Source organism: Heliconius melpomene, chromosome 2 (assembly GCF_056956725.1).
Source record: "Heliconius melpomene rosina isolate 202511_hmr_F chromosome 2, ASM5695672v1, whole genome shotgun sequence".
NCBI lineage: Eukaryota > Metazoa > Arthropoda > Insecta > Lepidoptera > Nymphalidae > Heliconius > Heliconius melpomene.
The window spans coordinates 5,473,593-5,490,222 of NC_140390.1; the positions used below are offsets into that span (position 1 = coordinate 5,473,593).

The 16,630-nt window shown below is 33.1% G+C and overlaps 1 protein-coding gene across 3 annotated transcripts in view; it reads right to left on the reverse strand.

The window, feature by feature from the left end:
• The window catches only part of Mhcl (Myosin heavy chain-like), a 192,967-nt gene that overhangs the window by 119,813 nt on the left and 56,524 nt on the right, over positions 1 to 16,630 (reverse strand). Inside the window, exon 1 of one of the 3 annotated variants that reach the window (XM_085199143.1) lies at positions 15,452 to 16,481. The exons of the other annotated variants lie outside the window; for them this stretch is intronic. Within the exon in view, the coding sequence (XP_085055269.1) occupies positions 15,452 to 16,405 (954 nt within the window). The 5' untranslated portion in view covers positions 16,406 to 16,481. Of the gene's footprint in view, positions 1 to 15,451; positions 16,482 to 16,630 lie in introns of those variants that run through there. 3 annotated transcript variants of the gene reach the window in all.

Below are 16,630 nucleotides of genomic sequence, written 5' to 3' on the forward strand. Positions count from 1 at the left end.
TCTAATAACCTTTTTTTAACTACACACTGTATCCCGCACATAGCAGAGTAGGCATAGGAAACCTGGCAACTTAGAGTTAAGACACTCCGTTCCAATTAAGACACTTCTGTTCTCCACTTTCCGCCGAATTTTGGAGCCATTACGTGCTGAGTGATGAAACTCATCGTGGCGCTTTTTCTTCGTTTTCAGGGCGAGGAAGTGAAAATATGAAATGTTCCATTTCCTCCATTAAGAATCAACAAATATCAATTCCTGGACTTTAACATTCACAAAAGCTGAAGCAAGAGTCTTTTTTAAATATACCCTACTTTTTAAAAAAAGATACACCTGGTAAAAGATATATTTTTAGTCCAAAACAATTTCTACAAACACAATAAACTATCTACAAGTTTCAGTAACCATACGAGGAGTTTGATGGAGGTACCTAACTGATAACTAGAAATCCATAGACAAAACACCATTAGTCCCAGAACAACTCCCAGTACAACTAAGGTATAAAATTTCTCCATACACGACAAGGCCGTTCAAACGAGATATCTTGATTTACGGTCACCGTGTAAAAATGGAAACTTGTTCACTTCTTAAGGAACTCATTACGTCAAGTGGAATTCAGTCACAGCTTAATTACAATAGATAGAACAAGTGATAAATCGTATTCCATTTTCTCTTACAAGGTCATGCCGCTTTCAACGATGCAGTTTTGTACAAAATGAGCACGAGATCTGTGGTTTTCTTGATATGAGATTTTTTCTTGATATTTTTTCTGCTTCACACACCCAGTATTTAGGTAGACCGAGTGTTAGGACACTCCGTTTCCCAATTTCCGCCGAATTTTGATGCATTAAAAAGTGGAGAAATATAAATATTAATAAGTAATTCATTCCTCCGTGTCGTCAATGTCAATCGAACCCACAACCTATCTGGTTTTCTACATAATATATGTAATATTAAAATAAAAATCGGTTGATTTGTCTAATTTACATATATTTAATTTCGTTATAATCTTTTAATTTCTCTAAAAATTTCAAACGCAACAAAAACACCAAGTAGAATGGTATTCAGGTGAAACCTGAGTCCTTAGGGACTGCGTAACTGAACGCATAGTTATGGCAGATTTTATTTATTATAAATCGATTGATGTAAGCGATACAAATTGTGGGTTCGATGCTCACTCGAGGAACTGAAATATTTAATACTTTCTAAGAGTGGCGTTGAATTCAACCACTCAACACAAAATTCTTTGGAATTCAGAGGAAAGTGAGGAACGGAAGTGTATTGATGGGAATGGAATATCCCTCCTGGAGGTTCCCTCTGCCTCCCTACTTTCGCTATAACGATAATAATATAATGATCGTGCGTCATTAAATAGGATTATGCCTACTTAATGACGCACAAACATTATGTGTTTGACATAAAAGAAGCTGGCTCGTAAAGATGAATAGATCAGCTTAATTGAATTTTGTTCTCGACTGTATGTCTTGCATCTGGCACCTAAAATAAAATATAAGTTAACTTAAGAGATGCTTCAACGATGTTTTTAGTTTCTGTTCATATACTGATGTACTAATAAAATTATATTGTCTTAATACAAAAAGAAATATATTAAAGCCCGGAAACGTTGAGTGTCGGAACTTAACGCTGCGCCGCAATGAACATATTAAATATTTCATCGAACGTACAACCGTCCCTTACTGCTTGTGCTACTCCACGACGACCTAAAGTAATTAACCTTTTTTTAAATAAGGTGATTTATATACGCTAAATTATTTTTAAAAAAATATATAAACTGAAACCAAACTAAGCTAGCAACTATTAATAATATAAAGATAATCCTAGCAAAGGCGCAAGCGCCTACAGAATACATATTAGAAATACAGGAAGCCGAGACGTGCTGGCATTCCAACTCCATAAACCATAGCATAGCCATTTTTAGATTCAAATATATTCACATATATCGCCCATCTAGTGATGTTTTAAATTACTTGAATTACAAAGAAGGAAATTAGGTAATATTGCACTTCTCTGATTCCATAACAATTATAAGAAATATTATGAGTACTTTAGCACAATTACTTTTGTATGGAATATTTGTTAAAAATAATTGATAAATTGAGGTCATATGTTACAGGTTATAGGTTCGATTCCCATTCGTCCTGGTAACGAGGCAAAGCGCGCACTAAATAGTATAGGTGAATAGGGATGAGTTCGATATATCAAAACGTAACTTAAGACCGATATGTTAAGGAAAACATAACGTATCGATATATGTTTTTAGAAAACCGTTTTTACCAAAACTTAAAACTCAACATAGCTGTGATCTGAACAAAACCGTAATAACGCAAAACTTTTGAAACGTCAAACGGTTTTATATTAAAACTAACTTCCTCTCTTTCTAAGTAACTTATTCCGGACGGGCGTAAATAAGATAAGGCGAATATCTGATAAACTGATATTCGTTACCTCTCTTTCTATCGGTATATTCTTCATGGGTGTAAAAGAAATGAAGCGAATACCCGATAGCTAACTAAGTAACACATTCATGTTTCGGCAGTTTTCTTACATATAAGTTATTATTTCGTCGTTATGAAATTGAACTTCTAAATAAATGAAAAAAGTTGAAATTTGGATATGATTTTGTATTTTAACATTATTTCAATTTAATTACTAAATATTGTTTTTTTACATTTGATTATAGTTTTTATTTATATGTAATACTAATTACATATATTTATTATGATATTATAATGTTATAATTATGATTTTGCGTTTATTGACAATTCGAAAAAAAAAACGATATCTGAAAACCGTTTTTGATATCGATACGAAAAAAACGATAACGCCCATCTCTATAAGTGAAGCTTTGCGTGTTGAGTGGCGGAATTCAACGCCGCAGTTTGCCTTATCACCTTGTCCCTGCGCCACCTAAGGCCTCACTATTTTTATGGAAACGTTATATACACCCAGATTATTAGTAGCTAAAGTATTTATAATTATTCAATAATTTATTATTATACAGCTTCACGCTGTATCCCGCAAACAGCAGGATAGGCAGAGGGAACCTAGTGGTAAGATTGTGGAAGTGGAAGGCATTGCGTGTTATAAGGGGCAGCACTCAACACCGCGCTTCGCCTCGACGACAGAGCGAAGAAATGGAAATATAAACGTAAATAAATATTTCACTTCCTCGAGTAGGGATCGAACCCATAATCTTCGCCTTACAGTGCACATCCTCGTGCCGCTGCGCCGCGAACGGCCTCATGTTTTATTATCATATGATAATAAACGATGCACTCTAGAGGAACGCATCCGATGACTCAAAATAAAGAAAGCAGGAAATGTATTTCGTGAAACGACTTTATAATAAGATACGTTTTTATTTATTAGGAAACTCAATAAACCATGCTGCACTTTAAATATGCCATAAATGCATCCTCCACGTACAAGTGCCTACCTACATGTCCTTATATGGTCATGAATAATTATTCAATAGACATTATTATTTTTATTAGCAATGTATGAATAAACATTAAAACTAATAATATATCTAAAAAGGATATTATAAATAAAATATATACTCGTAGTCCAAAAAAGCACGCTTTTCTACACCAACTGATTTAATAAGTGCTGTTAAATGTACTCGGAGCTATAAATAATATGAGCCTGAATTCGAATAGTTTACTAGTAATCTCTGAAGAGTTTCAATATTCAGGTCCTGGCTCCATTATCACATCAGCTCGTTGATGCTATAATAATGTACTGTCACATAACTTACATGGAATCGCCAAGATAAATTAGTATACAATTATTATAAGTGATTAAAAATTCATATTTTTAGATTGTATTACATATTTTAGTACATCTCGACCTAATACTATAGGTATATTAGTTACTAAATTACCTAATAATTTTAAATCTTAAACGACTAATCAAGAATTTCTATTGAAAAACTGCAGTCAAAATAGTTAATTAATTTACGAGCTACGGTGCCACAGACAGACACAACGAACCTATAACACTCTTTGGGTAGGGGGTTAAAAAGCGTATTAAAAAAGCAACATAGATTTACAATGCTAGAGCAAATAGACTTATTTACATTTTACGTGTAGCTTAATACATAGTTTTTAGATTTTTATTGGTGATGATACCTCTACTGTTTTTTTAATTAATTTTAATATATTTTTAAAGTGGCAATCACACACTTTAGAACAAAAGAATAACCAAACTCGTCGCATTTTATCCGTTCCTGATATAATTTTAATTTAATTTACACTTTGCAATAAAACAATGACGTATGTAACACACACTTCAACAAAACCGACAATGAAATTCATGCTGATGGGGAAGACTCGCAAAGCTGTGAAAATTGGTGGTCTATTTTCCAAATAGTCCAAAGCGTCGTATATCACGAGGCGTAAATTTAAATCTGTAATGAATTAAAGATTTTTTTGTTTAATTTTTGGAGCAGGCAAGTAGAGCCAAGACTCTCTGCTCCCCAGTTTCCGTCCAATTCTGGAGACATTGCGTGTTGAGTGGCGGAGAGTACAGTACACACTAGTGCCTCTGCACCACGACTAACCTCAATTTTTTTATTATTTATTATTATCATTAATTATTTAATATTGCCTACGGAACGGGGAACGAGAATATATACATTCATTTTATTTAGGTTTAAATAAGAAGATATGTTAATTAAAAAAAAAATACCATTTTTACATAACATAAGTTCCTTTCCTAAGATCACTCTGATCTTCTCAAATTCAATAAAAGCCATTTCAGCTAAAGCAGCGGACATAATTATAGGAAAGGATCTCAACACGACGTCTATAATAGTTGAAATTTGTAGCAAATCCGTCTAAAAGAGTTGAAAATTCTTGTTTATTTAATATTCAAGAAAATGAAAAAATATTAAAATAAATATAAAATATTATAACTAATCAACAATTGGTAAAAAAAAAATTAACTTACCAAAGTATCATTGTCTAAGATTCCACGTGTAATAAATCCAATAATTTTTAAACAATTTAAAACAATCTCAAAGAACATCTAAAAGTAACAAAAACATATTTAAATTTAATATATTTACTAAATTAAATATGTTTTTTTTTTAACATTTACTATATTTATTTACTTAAATTTTGTGAAAATATTATTTTGTAAATGTATTTGTATAATACTTTTTAATTTGTATTTTTACTAATGGTCATAAAGACACAGTTAAAGTTACTATTAAAAATAAATAAATAATACTTTTGAATTTGTAATCTGTCATTTTTACACGATTTTTTATTGGGTTTTCTCATTTTCGCGCCAATATACTGTAAAATATTTTGTGATATTAAAATCGAGTAAGATTATGAAGAGAACCGAATCGCTGTGATTGCATTTTAAATAGTAATTCTAGAGCCAAATACTATTTTTTTAAAATCCTCAAATCGCCCATACGGTTGGGAGTTTCAGGTTTGTGTACTGGGCCATTGATAAGTGCAATGAAACCTCTTCTGCTGGTGATAGTCCGTCCACGAAAAAAGTGATAAAAGCAGTAAGAGAAAAAATCGAAGAAATCTTATCCAAAAGCAAGCGGGATATGAATATCCATGATCCACCTAGGAAAAAGTCTCGTATTTTAAAAGATGGCTTAGAACTTGAAATTTCATAAGAGACGCAATGGTCATTTCTTAACTGATACTGATTCTAATGGTCAGTTCTTGAGAAAGTAGTAAAGACCTTTAATAAGATGGTCCTTTCAGCAAGAATCGGCACCAGGTCATAAATCTCGATTCACCCAATCTTAGTTAGAAACTAACATTCCGGAATTCGGTAGCTGAAGACTAGCCGTCATCTAGTCCTGATCTTAATCCAATAGATTATGATTTAATGTCTGTTCTAGAGAGTAAGACTTGCTCTAAGCCCCATGATAATTTGGAGTCCCTTAAACAATCTATACGATTGGCAGTAAAGAATTTTTCCATAGAAAAAAATGCGCGCTGCTAGCCTAACTGGCCTCAATGTTTAAAGGACTGTGTTGGAGGTAATGGGGATCATTAGCAACAAGTTTTATATATTTTTACTAGTTTTATATTAATGTATTAAACTAACATACTGTTATAGTAATAAATGTTACGTACAAAAAAACATTGTTATTTTTCTTTGTAACAAAATTTATGGCTTAGACTAAGCGTATGCTTATTGTATATCTATATATATAAAATCGAAAGGTCACTTACTCATCACGAAATCTCTGAAACTACATGTGCTAGGAATCTAAAATTTTGCATAGGAGTTACTTATAGGACGTAGGTGCTCGCTAAGATGGGAATTTGCAATATTCGACTTCTAAGGGGTTGTTTTTGGGGTCGATAGTTTGTATGAAACTTCGTTACTACAAATGCTAGGAGTCTCAAAGTTTGCATAGACGTCACTAGGACGTAATCATGGAGACAAAAATTAATAATAACATAGTTCACGCGGGTGAAACCGCGTGGGGGTTGCTAGTACATATATATATACTTACAAATATATTGACAATCTTGTTATTGTGTCGCATATTGTCCGATAAGTGTTTGTAAAGAATTATATGTTTTGTTATAATTTGAACTCTTATATCGTTTGTTAAACCCTGCCGGTTTCGCTTCTAAGGATTTCCTTATACATTTCATTGTAGAATTAAATAGATCAAACATCATCGTTATAGGTGCGCTTTGCACGTAACTAAATATGATCTTGACACCAGACAAGAAGCACATTATCTTCCAAACCACGTACGTATCGTACCATACGAAAAATGCGGTGTTAATAATTTTGAAAACAATTTTCAAATATATAAAGTACAGCGATCGCGCTTCTAACGGTCGTCGCGACATCGACAATAATCTAAATATTACTTGAATTCCAGAACAAAAATTATTAAAGTAGCATTGTTCAAAATATAAATCAGTTATTGCATAAACCAAAATTTCCACCTCGAGGACTAAAACTAATATAGTTCCGAAATGCAATTTATAGTGTTTCACAATCACGACTGCAGTCCATACATTTAAGGCACAACATATCAAACAATAAAGCTTAAGTAGATATGAGAAGGATTTCTTTTTATTTATTTTAGAGTAAAATCCAAAAACTATTCTTAATATCATCATATACCGTAGTGTGCGTAAGTTGAGGGAAAAAGATTTAAGAATTTGGTTAATAAATGCCTTCATTTTAATGGTACTACTGTTAGAAGCTCTGGAAGGACGAATGTTTCTAAAATAAATTGTAACATTGAATGTATGTTAGGAATAACTAATAATACATTTAATAATTGTAAAAGCAATGATATTAATCAAATCTAATACATTATATTTGAAATTCTTTATCATTTTCCATAATTTTTGTCATTACATGAAAGTTAGATCATATCATTACTAGAATATTTAATTACATATTTTTTTTAGCTTTATGCTGTATCCCGCACATAATAGGGTGGGCAAAGGGAACCTGTGAACCTATTGTTGAGACCATTTCTCATTCCGATCCTTCGTTTACCACTTCCGAACTCTGTGAGTCATTATATTTCGGAGAAGTTCAAAAAGTTGTAATATTGCACTGTTTTTACGAATTTAATATTGTTACAGAAATAACAGGCCAGAAGATTTCAAAGTTATAACACTATCCGTATATAATCTAATATCTAGGTCAATCTATAATACAAGATAGAAATAAGATATAAAATTCGATTCTGCTAATAAAAGATTTGATAAATATATTAATTACATCGGTTAATACATTACACTTAAAGGCAAGAGAAGCGAAGAAAATCGGCCCACACCACCCCACGAGGGCCTTTTATTACTGTTGTAGTTATGTTATTAATATTTTTAAATATACTATGTGTGTTATTAATATTTTTAAATATACTTTTAAAAATATTAATAAGCCACTTAAGAATAAAAAAAAATTGAACCTAGCAACGGATAAAAACTTGCGCCATTCTATACGTTGCTAAATATTTTCATTCAATTCACAGTTTGCAATAAGATAATAACGTAAGTGACACACACTTCAATGAACCCGACAACGAGACTCATGTCGATTGGGAAAACTCGCAAAGCTGATAAAATTGGTGGTCTAGTTTCCATATAGTCCAAAGCATCGTATATTACAAGGCGTAAATTTAAATCTGTAATAATTTAAGAAAAATATATTTCATTTTTGATTATTTATAGCCCATTGATGTACTGGCCCAGGGGCACAAAGGGGTGACTAAAACGCGACGGTTGTGGGATCGATCCCCATTCGAAGGAATGAATTATTATTTATTACTATTTCTTCGGTCTGGCACAAAGGCAAAAGCCCGGTGAATTCCGCCACTCAAGACACACAATGCCTTCAGAATTCGGCGGAAAGTGGGAAACATAATGTCTAAACACTAGGTTCCCAGCTGAGTGGGGAATACACCGTGATTTTTTTTTTAATTTACTTAATAAAAAAGTTAATACAAAAAAAATACCATTTTTGCATAACATAAGTTGCTTTCCTAAGATCACTCTCATCTTCTCATATTCAATTAAAGCCATTTCAGCTAAAGCAGCGGACATACATGTAGGGACAGATCTCACGACGGCGTCTAAAATGTTTGAAATTTGCAACAAACCCGTCTGCAAAAGTTCAAAATTGTTGTTGAAACGTTTATGAAAATAAAAAAAAATAAAAGAAATAAAGAAAATAATAAAAATAGCAATAAATGTAAAATATCAAAAGTAATAAGCACTTTGATAATAAATTGTTAAGACTTACTAAAGTACTGGCGCCTAAGATCGCACATGTAATTAGTGCAATATTTTTGAAACAATTTAAAACAATTTCACAAAACATCTAAAAGTAACAAAAACATGTTTAAATTTAACTTATTTACTTAATCGAAATATAATACTCTAATTCGAGCAATTATTATATTTAATTTGATTTAAAAAACCGCCATTTTATTGCACTGGTAGAAACGGCTAGCTATTTTTTAGCTTAACACTGTATCCCGCACATAGCAGGGTAGGCAGAGAGGACCTAGGAATCCTAGTGAATAGATCCTCCGTTGCCATTTAATTCATTTCCGTTCCACATTTTCCACGGAATTCTTGGAGCATTGTGAGTGCAACGGCGGAACCTAAGCTGCTCTATGCCTCGTTACCAGAGCGAAGATATGAAAATATGCAATATTTAATTTCCTCAAACGGGAATCCAACCCACAACCTGTGCATACATTTACTTACAAATATATTGACAGTCTTGTTATTATCGCGCATATTATCCAATAAGTGTTTGTAAAGAAATAAATGTTTTACTATAATTTGGTCTTTCACATCGTTTGTCAAATCTGGAGCACCTAGCTTTGCTTCCAAAGATTCCCTTAGACATTTCATTGTAGATCTGAATAGATCAAACATCACAATTATAGGTGCACTTTGTAAATATGTCAATAGCATCTTGAAGCCACAGCACAGGGTTAGTACCCTCAAAAGGGCGGTCACATCGTACCATAGGAAAATAGCGGAGTTAATAATTTTAAAAATAATTTCCAAATATATAAGATATAGCGATGGCGCTTCCAATGGCTTCCGTGGCATCGACAATGATCTAAGCAAAATTTGAATTCCAGAACAAAAATTGTTAAAGAAACATTCCTCAAAATATAAACTAGTTATTGCGTAAGCCAAAAACTCCAATGTAACAACTATAACGAATACAATCCCAAAATTCATTGGAGAGTTTTTCACAACTAATATTAAACTCCATACATTTAAGGCACAGCATATGAAACAATAAAGTTTAACTAAATAACTAAATGATTTCTTTATATTTATTTTACAGTAAAATCCAAAAAATATTCTTAGTATTATCATATTTTGTACTGAGCGTAAGTTCAGACAGAAAGATTTAAATATTCGGTTAATATTTGCTATCATTTTAACACCACTTCTGTTGCTGGTACAATGTTGTCGAATAAGGACGAATATATAATAGGACGATAGAAGGACGAATATTTATAAAATCAATCGTAATATTGAATGCATCTCTATAAATAAATAAATAAATAAATAAATAATTAATAACACATTTAATAATGATAAAAGCAGTGACATTGATCAAACCTAATACATTATTTTTTATCATTTTCGATTATTTTAGTCATTCCATGGAAGTTAGATTATACGATTGCTAGAATATGTAATCATATAAATTGTCCAAACTTTTAAGGGATTGCGTGTTGATTGGCGGAACTCAACACCGCGCTTTTACTGATCATACGAGCGAAGAAATGAAAATAAAATATTTGAATATTTTTTTCCTCGAGTGGAAATCGAACCCACAGACGTCAGCCTCAAAAAGTGTAATTGTTTTTTTAGTAGCTACTTTAAATACCAAGATTTATTCTTATCCAGTTTTGCGTAACTGACGTAAAAATTGACAGATGGAAAAATTCTGCTGAGATGTTTTTCCTCTTCTGTTACAGATATATTAAGCGATATAATAATAATTAATCTATATATATAAAAGGACTTGTCCTCACTGACTGAGGTAAGACGCGCGCACAGCCGTAACCGCTGTGCGTAGAAACGTGAAATTTGGGCAGATGTTTACTTTTGTAATCTGGACATCCACTAAGAAGGGATTTTGAAAAATGTTAACCCTAAAGGGGTGAAAAAGGGTTGAAAGTTTGTATGGAAAAAAAATTAAATCGGCATCGATTTTTATAAAATTTGAAATTTAAATTTTTAAAAGTATTTAATTGAACACGTGTTTCATCGTTTTCTAGAATTCTCCCCCTAAGGGTGCAAATAAGGGGTTGAAAGTTTGTATGGAAAAATCTTTAAATCGCCACCGATTTTTATAAAATTTGAAATTTAGGCTCTTAAAAATATTTTATTGAACATATATTTCATGGTTTATTAGAATTCACCCCTAAATAAGCAAGCGGAGCTGCGCGCGTCCGCTAGTATAATATATTTTTTAAATCTTTCGTGTACAGAATAGACTTTTCTATCTGTTAATTATAGATTAAGATAGATATAATCTACGGATATATTAGATTCCCGGCTATTGCCAGAGTCTGCCTTCCTACTCAACCTACTCCAGTTTGCACGGTCTTTTGCGTCCTCGGTGGTTAGACCATTGGCTCTCATGTCCTGCATCACGACATCCAACCAGCGCTTCCTTGGGCGTCCGGGAGGTCTCACTCTAGAAACTGGTATAGCAAGGCACTTGCATCCGACATAGTTCTTAAGCCGGCGCGTAACGTGGCCAAACCATCTCAGGCGACGCTCTAGACGGGTATATTAGATTATATACGAATAATGTTATAACTTTGAAAACTTCTGGCGTATTATAACTTGAGAAATCGCAATAGCCACTCGAGTTCAAAATAAACAGAATATCTGTAACAATATTAAATACGTAAGGAGAGTGCAATAATAAAACCTCTTGAAGTACTCCGAAATATAATGACTCACCAGAGTTCAAGAGTTTCATATCACAAACATTCATATTATATCAATTGATCTTTAGATTAAGGAATATAATGAAATAAACCTAATTATTGGCCAGTTGTGGCCAGTCGTGGCGCAGGTACACGCATGTGAATGTAAGATCGATATGTTGGGGGTTCGATTTCTAGTCGAGGCGAGGCACAGGAAAAAAAATAATATTATAATTTCTTCGCTCTCCGATTCAGCCACTCACCATTGAATTTTTTATCAGAACAATATGCTTGGAGACATATTGAAAAATCTTTTGATAATTATAATATTGAAACAATATTTTAAAATTCTTATAGAGACAAAAAAATAACATTATAGACTAAATATGCATATATTTGAACAAATTACCGTACCTACTTTAATTTCCTCACCTAACAACTCTTTACCAGAAAATATTAATAAGAAGCTAAAACTTTATTAAAAGCCCAAGGCTTTAAGTAATAAATCGTTCTAAGAAACATTAAAAACGAAGAGTCATTATTATAAAACATTAGTTATATATGCATTTATACAAATGAACCATAGCAGTACGTCATATACTATCGTATATCCATACCTATATTATAAATTCAAAAGTAACTCTGTCTATCTGTCTGTCTGTCTTTTACGCAATCAGGGCCAAACCGCTAATTTAATTGTTATAAAATACTCATATACCAATATATTAAAATACTTATTAATTTGACATGCAATTTATTCCGCCATGTTAATAACAACCGTCGTTAAGCGACCGTTGCTAAGCAACGATTTGCAAAGTTTGTTGTTAGTAAACGTCACCCAAAATGAGCTTGCTTAACGCATCTCTCTATTGAAAACTGAAAATAATTTAATAAATATATTTAATAAATATTCGTACAGTTCAAGCGGGCGTAGCCGCGTTCGGGTCCACTAGTACACATATAAAGTATAGAATCTTTTTCAAGGCTTCTAAGTCAAACGTGATATTTAAAACAAACGCGTCAACAATAGCTGGCAGTTCTGTGAAATACCTACGGTGGATTGAATTCTAATGTCAAATGGACATTGTAGGTATATTAGAGACACAATATGTCCAAGGCTTTTGTAAAATCTTGACTGACTTACATCTATATAAGTCAGACATGGAGTTAGGTTTGGATTTTAAATGTTTATATTATTTAATTTTTGAGGCCGTCTTGGTGCGAGTGTAAAGGAGTTCTCCAGAGCGAAGAAATGAAAATATTAAATATTTAATTTCCTTGAATGGGGATCGAACCCACTACCTGTTGGTCTTACAATCACACGCTTGTGGCACTGCGCTACGACCGTCCTTACTTATCTGGCCTTGCCTCACCTAAAATATTATATTCTAGAATAAAAGAAAAACTACGTCGTTTTAATGTCAAATGTTACAAAAGATGGCAACTGGGTTGCAGAACGTCGTAAACATTGGATGCAAGCTGCACTTTCAATATTCATTGTATGGGCGTACCTCTTGATTACTAATACCTTTAACGCTACTTTAAATCTTCAATCTTATCATGTATGTATGTACGTGAGGCCAGTCGTGGCGTAAGGGCACAAAGTGTGAGGAAAAGCGCGACGTTAAGCTCCGCTACTCAAATCACAATGCCTCCAGAATCTGGCCAAAATGGGGAACATTAGGTTCCCTCTGCCCCTTGCCTAGTGTGCGGGATATAGCGTGACGCTAAAAAATGTATATAGGTTAAGGGAATAATTCTTTTGTTAACAAATTTACCTCAAAACTTAATTTTGTATTGAAATGAATAATATATACCCAACATACAGCCTTTACTGCAAGTTCTGTTTATGAGCTATTTGAACTCGGGTCAAGGTATTTTGTAATTATATTTGAATATTATATTTGTATATGAGACTAGTAACTACTTTAACTATAATAAGTATAAATATTGAAAATATATGTAATATTCTCAAAGAAAATAATTTCCTCCTTTTTCCGCTAAATTCCGCTAAAACTGCGTATAAAACGGCGAAACACTAAATGCCCTTAGACTTCGACGGAAAATGGGGTACGGAGTGTCTCAACACTGTGATTCCTCTGCCCTAAAAACCCTGCCGCTTAAAAAAATAAGAGAATATGCAAATATATCTTGAAAACAATTCAGATAGTGTGGGATACGAATTACATACAACTAACATAGCAAAGACGTTACGAAATCAAATTGTTTGCGGATGCCGCTAAGCAATTCAATTACAAGCTACCTCGCACGCCTCTTAAGGAGATTTGGGCGTCATTGATTATAACACGAATTAGATTATTCTATTTCTATTGTAGTCGAAGAAAGTTATATACCTACTTTCGACTTTAATACTTATATTTCAATCAATTAATTAATTAATTTATTTATTTATTTATTTTATTGTTTTATATTTAAGCACTCCTTACTGGTTATATCCATTTACGATTTCATATAGAAATATAAACTAATAAATATATTACTTGTAAATTTAATTTAATATGCAAACAACCAGAGAATCAAGACGAACATACTATATATAATTATTCCATTACTCTTGTATGAAATTGATGAACAAATGTAATTTTTTTGTGGTTCACGCTTTAATCTACATGCCACTACTCCCCAATTTGTGCCGAACCGGCATTCTGACGAGAGAGAGAGAGAAGAATTAACCTCGACACCAGAGCAAAAAAAAATGAAAACATTGAATATTTAACTTTCTCAAGCGGGAATCGAACCAACGAACGCTGGCCTTTAAATAATAAATAAATAATCAGCTAAACATCCCAGCTAGGAGCTAAGACAGAGAAGCAAGATGCCCACGCATAGTGTTCTCATCGGCAGCATGTTTCATCTACAACTCATTTGTATTCGTATCTCCAACACCGGTTATGTAAGACCGCCTTGCAACAAACGGTACGACATTGGCGATTTAGTAATGCAGGCAATGTCAGTCAGTCAGTACATTTAAATATTTATTTATTTTAAGAAATGGCCGTCATGGCGCAGTGAACAAGGGTGTGACTGTAACGCGACGGTTGTAGGTTCGATCCCCACTTGAGAGCGCGCCACTATGAAATAAATCAATATCACAATACATTCTTCTTCTTGCTACTTCTTATTATTATACTATTTTGACTTAAAACATAAGAAAACATATAGGTAAATTGCACTTGCCATTTAGATTTAAATAAACAGGTTCTAAATAACAATTTAGTTCGTACTTAGTTTTTTATATTTTAAAATAAGTAGGGAACTATGTATACAAAATATATCTTTTTTTCAAAGTATTTACTGCTAGCCTGATTGCTTGACAATAAAAAGAAGAGAGTAATAATAAAAGATAACGAATTATAATTAAAAGTAAAGATTTTTATTTTATAAACAAGCTTTTATTGAGTTCCGCCACCCTACCCGCAATGCCTCCAGAATTCGGTGGAAAAAGGGGAATGGAGTGTCTTAATACAAGGTTCCCTCTGCCTACCCCTTCTCCTGGAACCTAGTATTACCTAGTGTGCAGGAACTCATGGGCGTATCTAGAAATATATTTTAATATAGAAAAAAAATAAAACATTCCCCTGAAATGAATTAAGATCAAGCAAACATACTTATATATTTACAGTTCTAAGGTCACAGTAAACATTACAATCTTTGCATTGCTCAGGTAAATCACAGAAAAGGTTACTTCCGATTATCAACAGATAGCAGAAGTAAATACAGGCACGTTGTCAGTGGGTGGCTAGATAAGATTACAAGGATTATTTCAAAACAGCCTCTCTGAGAGCAATCAAAAGCTTATACCTTCATACTCTTAGCACAATAACAATAAAATACAATTAAATTTATAAACTTTGTATCGACAGCGTGACTGGCTCTCCCTGTTTAATGATATTCAAAATCGTGCGAACTAAGACAGTAGATCAAATGTTACCAAATATGTAGCATATAAAATGAAAACATAATGGAAAATGAGCAACTTACCTCGACCGGTGGTTGCGATTGAGATGATAGCTCCCTCCAGGGTCTTAGAAGGGCACGCTCACTATCAGCACCATTTGAGGCAAAGTTTACACCAAACTTTCGCCACAATGAAAGCTCATACAACCTTTGCCACGGTACACCATCATTTTTCCTTTTCCTAATACTTCCCCGAAGCGATGGTGAGCGCACAAAAGGCTCGTTTGATACGTTATTTCTGCTTCCACCTCTCCATGGAGGCTTCGATCCTACAGTGGAATTTTTCCCGTTTATATTCCCAGGAGAGGTTTTACGTAAAGTTATACTTTTATTTGGGGTTTGCAACTTTTTCTTTTCATCTGCTTCATAATCTTCGACACTTTTAGCACCGTTTAATTTTACTTCTTCTATTGTAACAGCACTCGTGTTTTTCTCTCTAAAACTACCTCTTGATGAAGTTCTTACAAACGTATTTTTCCATCTTTCACCATCTATTTCATCTTGTAGTGATGATATTGAACTGTCAGCATCAGCATATCTCATGCGAGCTGTTTTCATCAAAGAAGCTTTTGTGTTTTGGGAAAATAGTCTCTCACATGGGTCCGCCAATTTATTTTCCATTCGAGATTTACACATATTTTCCGAATCAGTATCACTGTGGCCATCGTATGAGCTTGTGCTGTTGCTAAAGCTTTTAATTATATTTCCATTATTTTTGGAAAACGGACTATCAGTTCTGACCGCTTCTTTGATTTCAATAAAACAATCATTACGAAATGATTTCCTAGATTGTACGCTGCTGCCAGAGTCAGATTTCACGAGGGGATTGGGCTTCGACTCGACACAACCATGAGCATGAGCCTTTCCAGTACAGTGCTTGTGGATCTTCGCGAGTGCTGCCAGGGTTTTCGTGCCACCGGGTGACAAATCGTCTCCGCATCTTAACGATTGTTCAAACGTCCCTTGGACGTGAAACATTTCTTTTTGTAAATCTATTTCACACTTTTATTCTATATTTATATAGACATATTATTATTTTCACATCACTATATGTATGACGCTATTTCAATAATACACACTTAAAACACTTTTTTAATCTGGTGCAATTTGACGAATTTTCAGAATAAAATATAAATGAATGAAATAATATTGAAAAAAAAATCTCAATGTTTTTCCATATGTATATAACCTAAAAATTTTAGT